The sequence below is a fragment of the Trachemys scripta genome, chromosome 7 (genome assembly GCF_013100865.1).
Source record: "Trachemys scripta elegans isolate TJP31775 chromosome 7, CAS_Tse_1.0, whole genome shotgun sequence".
In the NCBI taxonomy this organism is placed as follows: Eukaryota; Metazoa; Chordata; order Testudines; family Emydidae; genus Trachemys; species Trachemys scripta.
The window spans coordinates 124,189,435-124,204,667 of NC_048304.1; the positions used below are offsets into that span (position 1 = coordinate 124,189,435).

The 15,233-nt window shown below is 48.7% G+C and overlaps 1 protein-coding gene across 11 annotated transcripts in view; it reads left to right on the top strand.

Moving 5' to 3' along the window:
- The window catches only part of BTRC (beta-transducin repeat containing E3 ubiquitin protein ligase), a 165,477-nt gene extending 151,605 nt beyond the window's left edge, over positions 1 to 13,872 (top strand). For all 11 annotated transcript variants that reach the window (XM_034777860.1, XM_034777863.1, XM_034777864.1 and 8 more), the window contains 3 exons: positions 905 to 983; positions 4,919 to 5,112; positions 6,129 to 13,872. In XM_034777860.1, the coding sequence (XP_034633751.1) occupies positions 905 to 983; positions 4,919 to 5,080 (241 nt within the window). In that variant the 3' untranslated portion in view covers positions 5,081 to 5,112; positions 6,129 to 13,872. The remainder of the gene's footprint in view (positions 1 to 904; positions 984 to 4,918; positions 5,113 to 6,128) is intronic.
- The last annotated feature ends 1,361 nt before the right edge of the window (positions 13,873 to 15,233 follow it).

The following is a 15,233-nucleotide window of genomic DNA, read 5'->3' on the forward strand; positions in this document are numbered from 1 at the left end:
GGTTCCCCACACTTCATTCTCCCCCATCCTCTTGTTAGCACCCTTCATACTACGAGATAGTCACTACATTGTGCAGGGGAGGTGCGCATGGGATTGAACTCTAGGGGCGACCGTCTGGCTTAAGGACGAGGGAAATCTCCAGGCCAGTCCCGTTTGATTTTCTGTAATAAATTTGACATCGCGATTTGGTGCAGTCTGATGCTAAAGCCATTGGTGTCATCACCCCAGCTTGCTAGCTAAACCCCAAACCTCTAGCAAGCCGGATACCAGTACAGTGGCATGCCTGGGTTGACGTGGAGACGTGCCTTTCCTCCCTCACTGAATGTGTCCTGTTCTCTGAAATGCTTGCGCTCTCGTGGTTCTTGTGGAACCTGCCTGTGGCTGCCCTTAGCAGTAGTTTGCACAGGTGGAGCAATCCTAGCCTGCCTGCCTACTTTCTAGGAGGAAGGGACGCGCTTGTACCAGTAGAAGGAGGGGATGAATCCAGGCTGTGCAGACTTAGACACGCTTTTCTTCTTGTCCAACAAGAGGCTCTATATAATGTGTCACATTATCTGTGTATAAACCCAAATGCACTCACACAGCTGTGATCACTCCATTTCATTGCTTTTGGCCCATTTGCCATTAAGGAGTAAGTGTCTACATTAACCTTCACCCGGGTTTCTACGTTAGTTACTGTCACCTGCTTTTTTATGTAATTCATTTGTATGGTAACCATATACTTCCCCCTGTAAGATCAGCAGGCTTTACCCAAGAGAGCATGTGAGAGCCAGGTGTCAAGAGCAGAAAGGTTTCTCTGTGGTTCCGGATGTATTATCTAAGCTGTTAACTTGAATTGCTGGTGAACCATTGACACTTTTCTCTGTAACAAAGCTTTGGTGCTTGTCCCCTCTTTCCTCTCCAGGAAAATTAAAGTGTGGGATCTTGTCGCTGCTCTGGACCCTCGCGCTCCAGCTGGGACCCTCTGTCTGCGAACCCTCGTGGTAAGAGCTTTTGGTTGGGGGGGGGGGGGGGCGAGGGGGGGGAGGACAGACTTTGTCAAGGCTGTATGACACCATGAAAGCTTGAGTTGTTGTAGACAAAGTTCAGCTGAAGCAGATGATGATAGGCCCCAAAGGGCAGGCTTGCAGATGTGTCTGAATATAAGGGATTATGGGATCTTTCACCCGCAAAGACTTTCAAACCAGAGCCTTGCAAAAAGGGCCATGGGACCTTTAACACAGCCAAGGAATGAGTTTTACAGCCTCTTCAGCAGCCCCTAACAATACGCCAGGGCATCAGCTCCGTGCCAGTCCCAAGGGAGAATGTTCCGCTCCTCGACACCCCTGTCACCACTTCAGATATTGGAAGTCAGTGGAGCTGTGATAGTTTGCACCAGCTGAGGGTCTGACCTCAAGGGGATGATACCCTCTGATGAGTCTCCATAATCTGTGTGTTGCTGGGTGACCAGACTTTTCCTGGGCCTCTTTCTTCTCTCTGGCAGTTTTTTAATGTTGCCAGGCGATTGTTGTTAAAAGGGGCAGTTAAAAGAAGGGCTTTCATCCCTTTTTAAAATTGATTTTAAGTTCCTCACTAAAATCTATTTAAACAACGAGGAGTCCGATGACACCTTAAAGACTAACAGATTTATTTGGGCATACGCTTTTGTGGGTAATAAAGTCTGAGGGATTTTGAGCACATGTCAGCTGCAAACCATGGAGCGGCCCTATGCCTGTGAATGTACAGACCCAGAATCTGAGACTTCCGTACATTAACAGTGTTGATCCTGTTCCAATCTTAGACCCTGCTTGGGCACTGTCTGTTTCTGCTGCTAACTTGGGAGGCTTAATTTAACTAGTGCAATTCCATCTCCTTTTGCTGGCAGTGAAAAATACAGGTACCCTGAATAATTGCATTATAACTCAGAAATTGTGGGATGAAAACATTGTAGGAATCTGTGAATAATACCTAGCAGTCCCTGTTTGTAGGCGCAAGTGAGCTAAGGGGGAAGACAGAGGGCATGGAGCGTTACTTTTAGTTTCTTTCATGCCTGTAACTGCAGAGCATCCTAGTATCCGCTTACTCGTGCTCTTTTTCCTTCCCTCGGCCTCCAAAATGAAACCTCGCAATAAACGTTGCAAGCCTCCTGCCGTTTGTGTTCAATTTTCAAGCAGTAGGAGAAAAGTCTGCAGATAACGAGTGCTCGCCGCATGCCAGTTCCTTTCATTTTCCCCTCCTTTGGATGGAGCAGCAGCCGCATGAGCTTGACAGCAGCTTCCCAAGCTGAGAAATAAGCATGGCGCAGCTTTACATTTCAAGCTAAGGAGGCCAGGTTCTTTTGGCTTTAACTTACAATGTGAAGCCTGCATCACACCAGCTGCGCCTGGGATTTTAAAGAGCAAGTACAGTGATTAGTGCATAGGATCTTGTAAACACTGATTGAAAAGTTTGTTTTCAAAGTGGCCTTTTGCATTCCCTGCCTCCTTCAGTCTCCTAGTGACACCTGCTCTTGTAGTGACTTTCCCCAGCAGGAGCTCTATTCTGTTGGGCACACGAAACACCCTTCCTGTTTGAATACATGCAAAACCAGACTCTTTGGAGGGTCTGTCTGTTTAATTAACTAGAATTTTAAAACTAAGGATGCTACTTGTAAGACCAACCTTATTTAAAATTAATTCAAAACAAAACAGAACTTGCCTTACCACAACTGTGAAATGGCCCTTTGCATTCAAAAAGGAGCTGCATTTCAGAGTCCTGCTCTGTCAAAACAGCAGCTTCCTGTGTGGTGGAAAACTGTTCTGTTGATGACTATATTCGAGAGAACTTTCATTTTTTGTGACTTACTCATCTTAAAACTAGCTGTCATGGTTAGAATCTCTTATGACATTCGGTTTTCTTTACACCGTGTCTGGCAGCGTGGAAGGCATGACAAGGAGCCACGTACTGATACAAGAGTCGGGAGGCGTTGCACTGGTTTTGTCTGCACTCCCTTTGACCAGGGAAGCTGCCGCCCATGCCTGCACCAGGGAACACTGATAACAGCTAGCCAGCACACGTGGGAAAGTGTAGTGAGTTGTGCTTTACCATGTGCAGGATCTGGCGTAGATTGCCGTACTGTTTCCACTCCGCCGCCTATAAGAATACAAACTGTCTCTAAAGAAGGGCCTTTCTTGTGGCTACATTTAGAACTGCTCTGGAGGAATCATTACAATGTCATTTTGATTTTCTAATGGTCCCCTTTGTCTCTTCCAGTTCAAGCTGTTTCCTCCTTCAGCAGTAGCAATAGTGTCAAGCAGGAGACTTGGGATCAATTCATAGATAGAATCATAGAATATCAGGGTTGGAAGGGACCTCAGGAGGTATTTAGTCCAACCCCCTGCTCAAAGCAGGACCAATTCCCAACTAAATCATCCCAGCCAGGGCTTTGTCAAGCCTGACCTTAAAAGCTTCTAAGGAAGGAGATTCCACCGCCTCCCTGGGTAACCCATTCCAGTGCTTCACCACCCTCCTAGTGAAATAGTGTTTCCTAATATCCAACCTAGACTTCCCCCACTGCAACTTGAGACCATTGCTCCTTGTTCTGTCATCTGCCACCACTGAGAACAGCCGAGCTCCATCCTCTTTGGAACCCCCCTTCAGGTAGTTGAAGGCTGCTATCAAATCCCCCCTCACTCTTCTCTTTTGCACACTAAATAAGCCCAGTTCCCTCAGCCTCTCTTCATAAGTCATGTGCCCCAGCCCCCTAATCATTTTCGTTGCCCTCCACTAGCCTCTCTCCAATTTGTCCACATCCTTTTTGTAGTGGGGGACCCAAAACTGGACACAGTACTCCAGGTGTGGCCTCACCAGTGCCGAATAGGGAATAATCACTTTCCTCAATCTGCTGGCAGTGCTCCTACTAATGCAGCCCAATATGCCATTAGCCGCCTTAGCAACAAGGGCACACTGTCGACTCATATCCAGCTTCTCATCCACTGTAATCCCCAGGTCCTTTTCTGCAGAACTGCTGCTTAGCCAGTCGGTCCCTAGTCTGTAGCAGTGCATGGGATTCTTTCATTCTGAGTGCAGAACTCTGCATTTGTCCTTGTTCAACCTCATCAGGTTTCTTTTGACCCAATCCTCCAATTTGTCTAGGTCACTCTGGACCCTGTCCCTACCCTCCAGCGTATCTCCCTTTCCCCCCAGCTTAGTGTCATCTGTGAACTTGCTGAGGGGGCAATCCATCCTATCATCCAGATCATTAATGAAGATGTTGAACAAAAGCAGCCCCAGGACCGACTCCTGGGGCACTCCACTTGATACCGGCTGCCAACTAGACATCAAGTCGTTGATCACGACCCATTGAGCCCAACGATCTAGCCAGCTTTCTATCCACCTTATAGTCCATTCTTCCAATCCATACTTCTTTAACTTGCCGGCAAGAATTCTGTGGGAGATCGTATCAAAAGCTTTGCTAAAGTCAAGATATATCACAGCCACTGCTTTCCCCATATCCACAGATCGTTCTCATCATAGAAGGCAATCAATTGCCAAACTTTCCCCTATTCCCCTATAATCCACTGTTGGTGGAAATGCTATGGAGGCAGTGCCGAACTGTATAGTAGGAGGTATGAGGCTACTGCTCTGTCAGCCACCCCTAGCCACTCTAGAGAAGAGCTGTCCTATGAGAAGAGCTCGGTCTAAGGGCATGGGGCTCGGGGAGCAATGCTTCCATGCAGGTGTCTACTCTGGTGTGCACTCCCTGCTGAAGGGCCAGGTTCCAAATATGGCAGACGTACTTTTACGCTACTTAGCTTGTTCCACAGAGACAATGGCACACAGTAGCCATATAGGGTTTACTGACCAAAAACCGAATCAATTATTAATGTTCTCCACGCATTCAAAGCAGCCAGGCAGTCTGTAAAGTAATCCCTGCTGTCTTTCTGACCCTCCCGGTTAGGAGCATTCTGGGAGAGTCTTTCGACTCCAGTTCGACGAATTCCAGATCATCAGCAGCTCGCACGATGACACAATCCTCATGTGGGACTTCCTGAATGACCCAGCTGCCCAAGCAGAATCGACCCGCTCCCCGTCCAGAACGTACACCTACATCTCCAGATAAATAACAGTACACTGTACCTCATGCGCGCACAGGTAAAAACGAGGCACAAGGGCATGTGGGCACTGGGGAGAAGAGGCAAACGTTGAGCTGGAATGATTCGTTTGGATGGTCAGTATCTCCCATCTTGGCTGGTGGTAGTTATCCTGCCAGGAGGCAGAGAATCTTTTGGTACCTTCGAGCAGGAGTTGTTGAACACTGCATGTGGCACCTCCAGTCTTTACACCCAATTCCCCTTTTGGCCCAGCTTCCCCAACAATGAAATCAGCAGTTGTTCCCACCCAGCCAGGAGGGGGAGGGGTTCTTCAGAGTGAATGGAGGAGCGGCTGCTTAACATGGGGGTGCAGGTGGTTTGACACTGGGCAGTTGTCACCAAGCTAGAAGGTTCTGCCAAATCATGGCAATTGCACTTCCTCCTAGGTAGTGATGGCGCCGTTCTCCCAATGTTGGGGAATGCAGGATAGTGGATTTGGCCAGTGGAGGAGGCGCAGACCAGCGAGTCCAGCCTGATTACATGGAAATTTGCTGATGTATAGTAGTATCTATTAATAGGGCCCAGCGCCCTAGCTGCATGAGTTGACGGCTGCTTAGACCAGGCCTTGCCTGTGTGTGTGTAGTGTTAACCCTCTAGCTTTTATCCCAGCAAGGAGAGTTACCACTTCTAGGCTCGTATGGGGGAACTTACTGCCTGACTAGATTAATCATCGAGCTGGATTTGATTTGGAGGGGTGTGGGGCTGCTTAGGATGGGCTTGGGTTGCACACTTGGTTAGCGTATCTGCCACCCTTGCGTTTGGGGCCCTGGGTGGCAGTTTGTTTCACTGGTGAGGGTGAGGCAGGCTCTCCGTAACCGTGCACGTGAGCAGCGGTTTGTGTCACAGCCTGTGCTGCACTCTCCCGGTTCAGTGTATAAATACACCTGGACTCTCCAGAGCTCTCAACCCAGCACCTTGCAACCACTCGAAAGACACGGGAAGTAAGAGAGGTTTTCCTTAAAATGATGAGTTTGATGCACAAAAGGGTGGTTCTTGTTCCTTTTTTTTTTTTTCCAGAACTCGTTTAAGCTGCAGTATTTAAATTATCTGCCAATGCCGGGACAAAAGAACTATCCACGTAACCAATCCTTGCGGAAGAGAGAGGCTCTCGGATTCATTTCTGGAACAAAGTTGGCATGCGGTTGATCTCCGACAGGGTCTGCTCAGTGCAGCTGACTGCTGAAGTGCTGCTATATCGGAAGATGTCTTTGGTCTTTCATGAACGATTAACATTTTTAAACCACCCCTCTTCCTTTTCCCCTCTGCCTAGCCACTCCCCTCCCCACTTCCCTGTCTTTTCCCTCTTGTCCCAGTCACAGATGTCCTATAAATATATTTAACGTGTTGCCAGAATTTGTTGCTTTGGTGTTAAACAGAAGAATCATTGCCACTGTGCATCCTGCTGAGAGTCCTTCCGGGTTGGGGGGAAGGGGCTGCTGCTTCGAATATTAAACAACATCATTGCCGGGCTTTTGTAAGACCATGCAACTGCTGACTCTGAAAAGCAACAAACGCCGTGCTGGAGAGGAGGTGAGAGCCCCTGCTGCCGTTGGGCGTTGTGTCTGGAAACCGGGGCTCGTGGAGCTATTGGGCATCTGAAGCTGACAGTTTGGAGCCAAATCCGCCTTTTTTGCTTTCTTCTCTTGCTTGTCCCGCTAACCCTTTGGAGGCTGGATGTGTATTGCAATTTCCCTCCGCAGTCATTGGGCTGCCAGTCTGGGCAGTGCCAGTCAACAAAAGGTTAAACTGGCTTCTGCCAAAGTCCCAAGTCCAGTATTGCCTGGGGGTGGGAATCAGTTCCTGAAGGGTATGGGGCAGTATTTCGCTATCAAAGACATTATCTGGACCCAGGGCAGGGTTCCGTTTCTCCTGCTATTGGCCCTGAAGACAGTATTGATTTTGTTAAGGGTTTAAGATTTGTACTTCTGCTTAGATAGAAACATGAGGCTGGGGTGGGGAGAAGACTCTGGCACCCTCTTCCCTCGTCCCCCAGGAGATGTCACAGCCAGAGGATGGAAGAGGGAGCTGCAGAGGACCTTGTTGGCCCAGCTCTGGAGGGCTTTTGTGGCTGACCACATCCCTAAATAAGAATATAAGAGCTGCTGTACTGGGTCAGATGAGAGGTCCATCTAGCCCAATATCCTGTCTCCGACAGTGGCCAGCGTTGTGCACTGTGACCCAGGAGGGGATGGCTGGGTTGGGTCCTGTGGCTGATAGGACCGATACAGCCAGTTGTCTGGGGCAGGCCGCATGTGTTTTCTCATTGGTTTAACCGGTGGGATTGGCTGTCTTGGCCAGCCGGCTGTACCTCCAGGCCAGCTCTGCCGTATTTCTGGGGCTGGCGCCGCCGATCCCCAGTGCGGGTGAGGGAGATGAGTCGTGTGACCTTTCTGAGCCCCAACCTTCTCTGCACCGCAGTTTAGGACCTGGACGATAATTAACCCGCGTACTGATCATCACCCTGAATCGTCACACACTAGCCGAGACCTTTGAGAACCACCCTGGCTCAGAATGGAGAGCACCCGCTGACAGGCAGGGCGTGAGGAGCGACTCTCCATGTCACAGCCAGTCAGCTAGACCGGAAGAGCCAGTGGGGGACCCTGCAGGCGCTGGCTTCCCCACTGCAGTGGGAACAGCCACCTGAGAGGCCTTGCTTTTGGAAGAGGAAGGGTTAAATAAAACAATCTCCAGTCATTCCAACCTCAGTTTAACGTCTGTCAAAATTTCTGGTACAAACTTTAGGCCCAGTTCACCCACTGCAGGTCTTGAATGACACCCATCGCCTTCACTGGGAGTTAGTCCCATCCTGCACTGGGAAACTAGAGCCCTTTATCTCCTCAACTCTGAGGTTGGAACTTGGCAGATGGGAGATTTGACTGGTACGTTCTCACCAGCCTTGCTCTGCTGGGGGTCACGATTGCGTCACTAACTAGCTTTGCCGTCCTTTCTCCACCAGCGACAGTTTTGTAAGCGACTAGGTGACTCGAGGAGCTAGCAGAGGGGAAGGCAGTGGCGACGTTGGAAGGTAGCTGGCAGAGCTCAGAGTACTCAGAACAGCTCCAAAGGAGCGTGAGAATCTGTGTGAAAAGAAACCCCCAGCTCCCATGTGTCTTCAGGAAGGCCTAGGACCCAGAGCGACTCTAAAGAGCCTCTCTTAGTCAGAGCTGGTCATTGACACGCCTCCTACTTTCTATTTGTTTAAATTACTATTGTAAAAAGAGCAAAATAAACGAACTCCGTTCAGAGAACATTCGTGGCCTGACTCAGACTGGCAGAGGCAACGAAAGGCTGAGGCAAGACCGAAAGCGTATCCTTAATACTAGGCTGAACTATCGCGGAGGTCCTTGGCTGCTGGGTGATCAGACATACTGGATCCCCAAAGCATGGGCGGAGACGTGTGGATCATATTTTTCACTCTGAATTGCTCCTGCTGAAGTGGAGTTCCAAGTCTCATCCGTAATGTTGTTTGAACACGGCTCCTTTTGGTGCGGTTGTTACAAAACTGCAGTGTGGCTGTGAGAGAGTGGACAGTTGCATGGAGCTGGCTGCAGACGTAACAGCTTTTCTTTCCTCCGTTTGTCTTGTCACTTTTCGGCTACAGGCGGTGCTAGACGATCGTGACTCTTCGCCTTGGATGCGACAGAGGTTCTCACGGTTTTATCAGTGTCCTTGGGGGCGGTGCCTGCTAGTGTGGAGTTTGTTTTGCTAGTTGTGAGGACTTGGGGAGATCCAGCATGCTTCCTGGCCAAACATGGAGTCAACACTGTTGCAAATCATCATTGGTTGTCCTAGCCCTGCTGTTCCATGCTGCTATTTTGAAACTTCTAAGCACTGCTGGGTTTTTAAGTGGTACCAGAGTTGTAATTCTGCTGTATAAATCTGTTTGTAAGGTACAGTGTGTGAGCAACTGCTGCAATAGTTTTATTTTATTTTTTTGGCGTGTGGTAGAGGGCTGTTTGACTCGTCAGGAGGGACTATGTCTGGGGACTTTAATACAGAATGGCTCAATGAAGAATCCTGCCCCAACCCTCAAGTTGTACAAAGTCCTACCCCAGCCTCCAAGTTCCTTCTGATGTCTAAGAAGGAAACTGATCTAAGAAACTCAAATCTGCCACCGCTCCCAGCCTTGGGGTCATCTGCTGTTCAGCGTAGGAGGAATAATGTGGTTATTAGACCTTCATGTCAAGGTGGCTTTCTACCTTGTCCACTAAGGAGCTGTGCGTGGAGATTTCAACGTGAATTGACTGTGTAATCCCCAGCAGGGCTGGAGTAAATGCAGCATTTAAAAGGAAAAGAAAAATGAAATTAGTCTGGAGAAAGGAGCCAGAAGCAAGGACTAGCGGTGTGCATGGACTCAGATGTTGCACATCCCTTTGAAATGAGATACATCTGCTTCATCGAGACTGTCACTTCTCCCACGATAGTCTTGCCTTTTGGACCCGGGGACTGGAAACTGGAGGTGGGACGTAAGAGCAAGACAATCCATTACAACGCTGACGCCACCTGTTCGCAACTCCAGGGCAGCTAGAGGTCAGGAGGGAGCCTTGCTGCAAACACGCCCGTTTCTGATCGCAGGAGGAAAGCTGCTCACCTCAACATACGCAAACTGAAAACGGGCGTGAAGGAATTTGCAGCCCAGAGAACCTTTGCAGCTGTCCCTCTGCCTCGAGGGTTTCAGGTGGCGAGAGTTGAGGTCTGTGATCATTGTGAGCATCGAAATGCTGTAAACTTGTTTCTGAACTGGAAGAGGTTGTGGCCCGCCGTGCTTCCCCTTCCCATCCACCTGTTCCTGCATTGAAAGGATCCTTTATTCTGTATTTTAATCCTTGTACACTCAAAAGCTGGAGAGTAAGGTGCATATTTTTCCTCTTTCTCCTCCCCACACTGTCTGAACAGAACATTGGGCCTGATGCTGAGACTCTCGTCACCCCGAAGTCCGGTTGGGAGTTGTGGGTGTTCAGCACCTGTCAGGATTGGGCCTTGCACTCAAGTGTCCGTTGATGTCCTTCAGCTCCCCTTTAGGTCTGCTTTTGTGACCTGGGATTCCTGAACTGGTCCATGGAGCATTTGGTCGGATGATGCTAGCTGCCCCTCCTCCTCAGCAGCGGATAATGGGGAGGAGCCAGCCTGGATACTGCAGGGATATGGCTCATTTGCAAATGAGCTCTTGCCTGCAGGAGGGGAGGGGACGGGACGGGAGGGGAGGCAGCCCAGGTGATTGGAAAGGGGAGGGGAGAGTGGCCCCTCTGCAAAGGTGGGGACCGCACTGAACAAAGGTCATGGCCCTGGTCTAGATTGTGCATTGCTCTCCAGTGTGCAGTTGGTTTAGAAGGAAGGAGATTCTTCTGTGTAGGAGAGGGTAAAAAAACCTTGTCAGAAACAGCTGCTTCCTAGAATTGCCGGATTGATTGACTCCCCGTTTTTCCGGGGTCGGGAGGACAATCTGAAATAGTCATTGGGAATACCAGCTGCCAAAGGGAACTTTACCGGGGGCCTCGTGCGGCATGCAGGATGTATTTATCTTGCTGAGCTTTGCTTTGTTGTTCCCCCCACCCCACCACAAGCAGCAAGATTTCCAGAGAGGGTAACTTCAGGTGATTCCAGCTGCACCTCCAGAGGCAGGGCCTGCATGTGAAATCTCTCCCGTGACTGCCTGCTGGTTTTCGTCCGTGTGGTCTGCAGTTGTCCTACCCTCACTACGGAGGAATGCTGCCTAGGGAGACTACAGGTCCCTGCATGCAATGCTCCGTCTTGAGCCAAGCAGCCATCACTTGGGTTGAGATGGAAGATGGCCTGCTCTGACAGCTGCACCTCTGTGTTGAAGATACTGCCAGCTGCGTTCTGGGGCTTTTTTCACATAAGGTTTGGCCTTTTGGCTGCTGCTGGCAGGTTCCCAGCTCAGCCCTCGGTTGGTCAGAGGTTGGGCACCCTGTCGTAACGTGTGATACCTAATCTGGATCAGGAATCTACCCACTCGCTACCTGTTAAATCGTCTTCTAGGTGCCCTTCCAAACAGCCTGGTGGCCAGCTCTTCTGTCTGCCAGTCCCAGCAGCAACTTCCACGCAAATAGATTTCAGTCCCCATTAGCTCTTGCCCAGTTACAGTTCTGTTAAACACAGAAAATCCACCCAAGCGATGACATTACACCCACCTCACCCCCGGTGTAGACAGCATTATGTCGGTGGGAGGGCTTCTCCCCTTACCCTAGCTAGGGGGTAGAGTCCCTATGCTGGTGGGAGAAGGTCTCTGGGCCGCGTAGTAACATCTTCACTAAGTGCTGCTCTGCTGCACCGCTGAGGTGTAGACAAGCCATGTGTGTGTGTGTGCGCGTGCGCGCGCACCTGCTGACAGGTGTAATTCTCAGCCTGAGGAGACATGCACGCATTACAGCCGGGCCTGAGCGGAGTCCCACCAGGCCCCCTCGGGTCCGGTCCCGCACAGCTAGCCCGAGCCAGCGTATCCGTCTGCCCAAGCTGGGAATTACAACTCCCAGCTGCTGCGTGGACGTAACCTTAGGGATGCATTGCCCACCACAGGCCCCTCACAATACTGCCCCTAGCTACTGGTTACTTTTGAGCAGTGGACCACCCTGAGAAGTTCTCAAATTCCTTTTCAAGTGACTCCTATATGGTTATGGCCAGAAGAGTGACATGGTAAAACTTGATCCTCCTGACTCAACGTGATGCTGCCTGCGTGTCTTTGAATCCTAGTTGCTGACTTCACTGGTAAAATGTGTTGATCCTGTTAGCACTGCAGAGCCGATTAAATTATTAGTAAAGTTCTACTTGCTGAACCATTACTGCTGGAAGAGGGTGACCCATCTCTGATCGTCAGGACCCAAGTTGATGTCTGTGCTAGTGAGCGGGCTTGTAAAAAGGATTTTTCCTGCTGTGAAACTCATTGAGACGATCAATGTGGAACTCTATGTTGTCACCTCTGAGTGTAACCCCACTTTCAGCTCCTTTCCCTGGTATTCTGACATGAGAAGCTGGGCTGCTCGTGCCATCCATAGTTCTGATGCAAAAGGCACTGGTAACCCACGAAATGTAATTGATCCAGTAACTTGTAATTACTTTTACAGCATAGCCTTTTAATCCCCCTGAGCACCCCATCATCCAGCGCATGCTGCATCACTTTTCAACTGCTCCAATGGAGGTGGGGGTGGAAGTGGAAGGGGTAGAAAGAACATGGGCTCCAGAGTTTTCTGTTTGTTACTCGGCTATATTTGTTCTCTAGATTAAGTAACGAGTGCTTTGAATTTTGTGATTATGTTACAGTGACGTGTAGTTAATGTACTAATGTTCACTTGAACTAGGATCATGGTAACCGTGTGGGTTTTTTATTATTTTAACTGTTCAGAAAATAAGTTAAATACAAGTGTGATATTAAGCTGTGAATCTGTTGTTTTATTTCTGGTGTGGAGGATGTAACCCTAAATACAAAAAGTCTCAATTCTTCTTTGAGTCTCTGTCCATGTGAGTCCCTCTTATGGTCTGCCTATGAACAAAGCATCTCAAACCACCATTACTGTAAGGTAAGTAACTGTCCTTTCCCATGTTGCCCTGCAGTCAGGATAAATATGGCCTCTTAATGTAGCACACAAAACCGGTGGTTAGCTAGTTACTTAGCAGCCATTGATGAATGAAGCTTAAAAGACTGCTCTGCCAGTCAGAAAACAGCATATTCGTTAAACCCCAGCATACTGCCCATTCCTGGGTGATGGCCCCTGGCTGGGCACACCAGTCCATCCTGTAAGTCAGAGAATGCAGCAGGTGTGTAAGAGCTGAAACCCATCTTACCGTTTAAAAGAGGGAACCAGATTGGGGACGACCGTAAAGAATTTGTGCTTTTCTAGATAATCTTGCAAGATCCTGGTTGGAAAAGCACAAATTTCTCTTATAAGCTAATCAGAATCCAGCTGTTCAATAACGAGTGAGTAATTGACATATCGCAGCACCAACATACCACACGGTGCTTAGGGTGCTGTTGTCATTATAACTGGCCTAAAATTTGACTTTCACACCCTCCCCCTGAAAATACCTTTCCTTTTTACATGTCCCTTTGCTGGTGGCCTTGTAGCTCTTTGTTTTACTTAGCAGCCCCTTTTAAAACAATGGCGTCACCGGTTTTAAGAACCCAGCTCCTGGGGTGGTGAGAAAAGAAACACACACTGCACTCCTTGCTATCCATCTCCCTCCCGCCTCCATTCTTGGGAGCCAGCAGGGGATTTGAAAGTGCTAAGATTCCTGCTTTCTGAAGTGCTGGGAGCAGGAATCCTGTCGATTTCAATCCCCTTCTGTTTTGGGGACACAATTCCCAGTGGTTCTTTATTTGGGGGAGTGGGGGTTAGATATACACCATTTTAACCCTTCAAATCTTTCACTTACAATATCAGATTTGGAAGAGGAAACTATTGTCATCTGTTTAAACGACTTCCAATCACTTTGCGGGTTGGCAGTGTACCTGCCGCCCTGGCATGCAAAGAATCAAACCTCTTCTAGTTACTACACAACCCCCTGCTTTCTTTCAAAGGTTCTGTTGGGGCCCAGCACATTTTTCCACCGATTGCCAGCCCTGCATCTTTCACATCTGTGTGCATACCTGCACCAGCCGCCAAATATCAAGCCAGGCCAAATTGCAACAAGGACTCACTCTGCAGCCACTCCTAGCAATTCTAGAGTTAAGATCCTATATCGCAAGCTGTGTTTTCATCCCCTCTTCTCATCTGTATCATTTTAATAAATCTTTTTGGTTTGAAAATGGGTAGACCGGAGTAGTTTTGTTCCGTCTTGGAGGAAAATTATCAAACTGGTTTTCATTTTTTTTTTCTTTTTTTTTTTTTAAGGCCAGCAAACCCCATTGTTGTTATCTGGTCTGACCACCTACATAACACAGGGCAGAAAATTTCACTAGAAATTCCTGCATCAAGCCTGGAAACTTGTGCTAAATCATGTCTTCTAGAAAGAAAACCAATCTCAATTTTAAGGATTTCTAGTGATGTAGAGTCTACCACAACCTGTGGTACGTTCCAGTGGTTAATGACCCTCGCTGCTAAAAATGTGTGTCTTATTTGCAGTTCAAAAGAATAAGAATAAAGTAAACTTTACCCTGGCTTCAAATTAACATAATTTGATGTCCTTATCACTAAAACTGACTTCAAATTTGCATGTTAATGGTCTCTGAAAACCAGCACGTGGGCTAGTTCTTGGGGGAGGCAAATTGGGCAGATTCAGACCTGCTATATAAACAAGTGTAACTCTCACAAGAAAGTTTGTAATAAATAAATTGATCAGTGATGTGAATGGTGCTGTAATTTACATCCGTTTGAAGTGAGTTAGGAAAACAGCTGTTTGTTGAAAAAGCAGTGTGGGTCTAGGAACCCTGGGTTCTGTTCTCTGCTCTGCTTTGTGACCATGGGCTAGTCCTGCGTGCCCTCCCGTGCCTCGGTTTCCCCTCTCACCCTTTGGCTGTCTTGTGTATTTAGCTTCTAAGTTCATACTATGGTTATTTCAATGCCCAGAGCAATGGGCCCCCGATCTTGGTTGGGGCTTCTAACCGCTACCATCACACAAATAATATATGCAACAATAAATACTTCAGTGGCAAAGTGGTGAGACTTGTGTTGACTTGGCTGTCAGGGTTGTGAAATTACAACCCTGGGTAAAGGATTTAAGTAGCGCAAGGCCTGGAGGTGTGTCCACGGGAAATGTCAGTGAGGTTGGTGGGGTAATGCCTTCAACTCGCTCCTTAGCAGGAGGAAAGAATCGGCCCAGCAGATAAGTACAAAAGCTCAGATGAACACAAGTGGCTTCCAGGGCTCTTGTGACACATTCATTTTCTGCCACATAGGGCCAGTCAGATACGGATCTCTGCAATTCTGCGCCGGTGTCCCAAACAAGTGGTTCCAAACGCACTGGTTCCACTGGGGAAGAGAACGCACGTCTCTTTTTCCCCACGGAGGAGGATTCAGCACGAAAGGCCGAGCATGATTCTGGCTGTCCCCGTGTGGGCTCTGAGGTGTGACTCTTAGTTCTGCTAGTCCTGTCCAAGGGGGTTTTTTCCTCCTGAGCCTGGATTTCTCACCTCGGCAGTAAGGTGAGGGCCTTCAGCCAGCCCCGAAT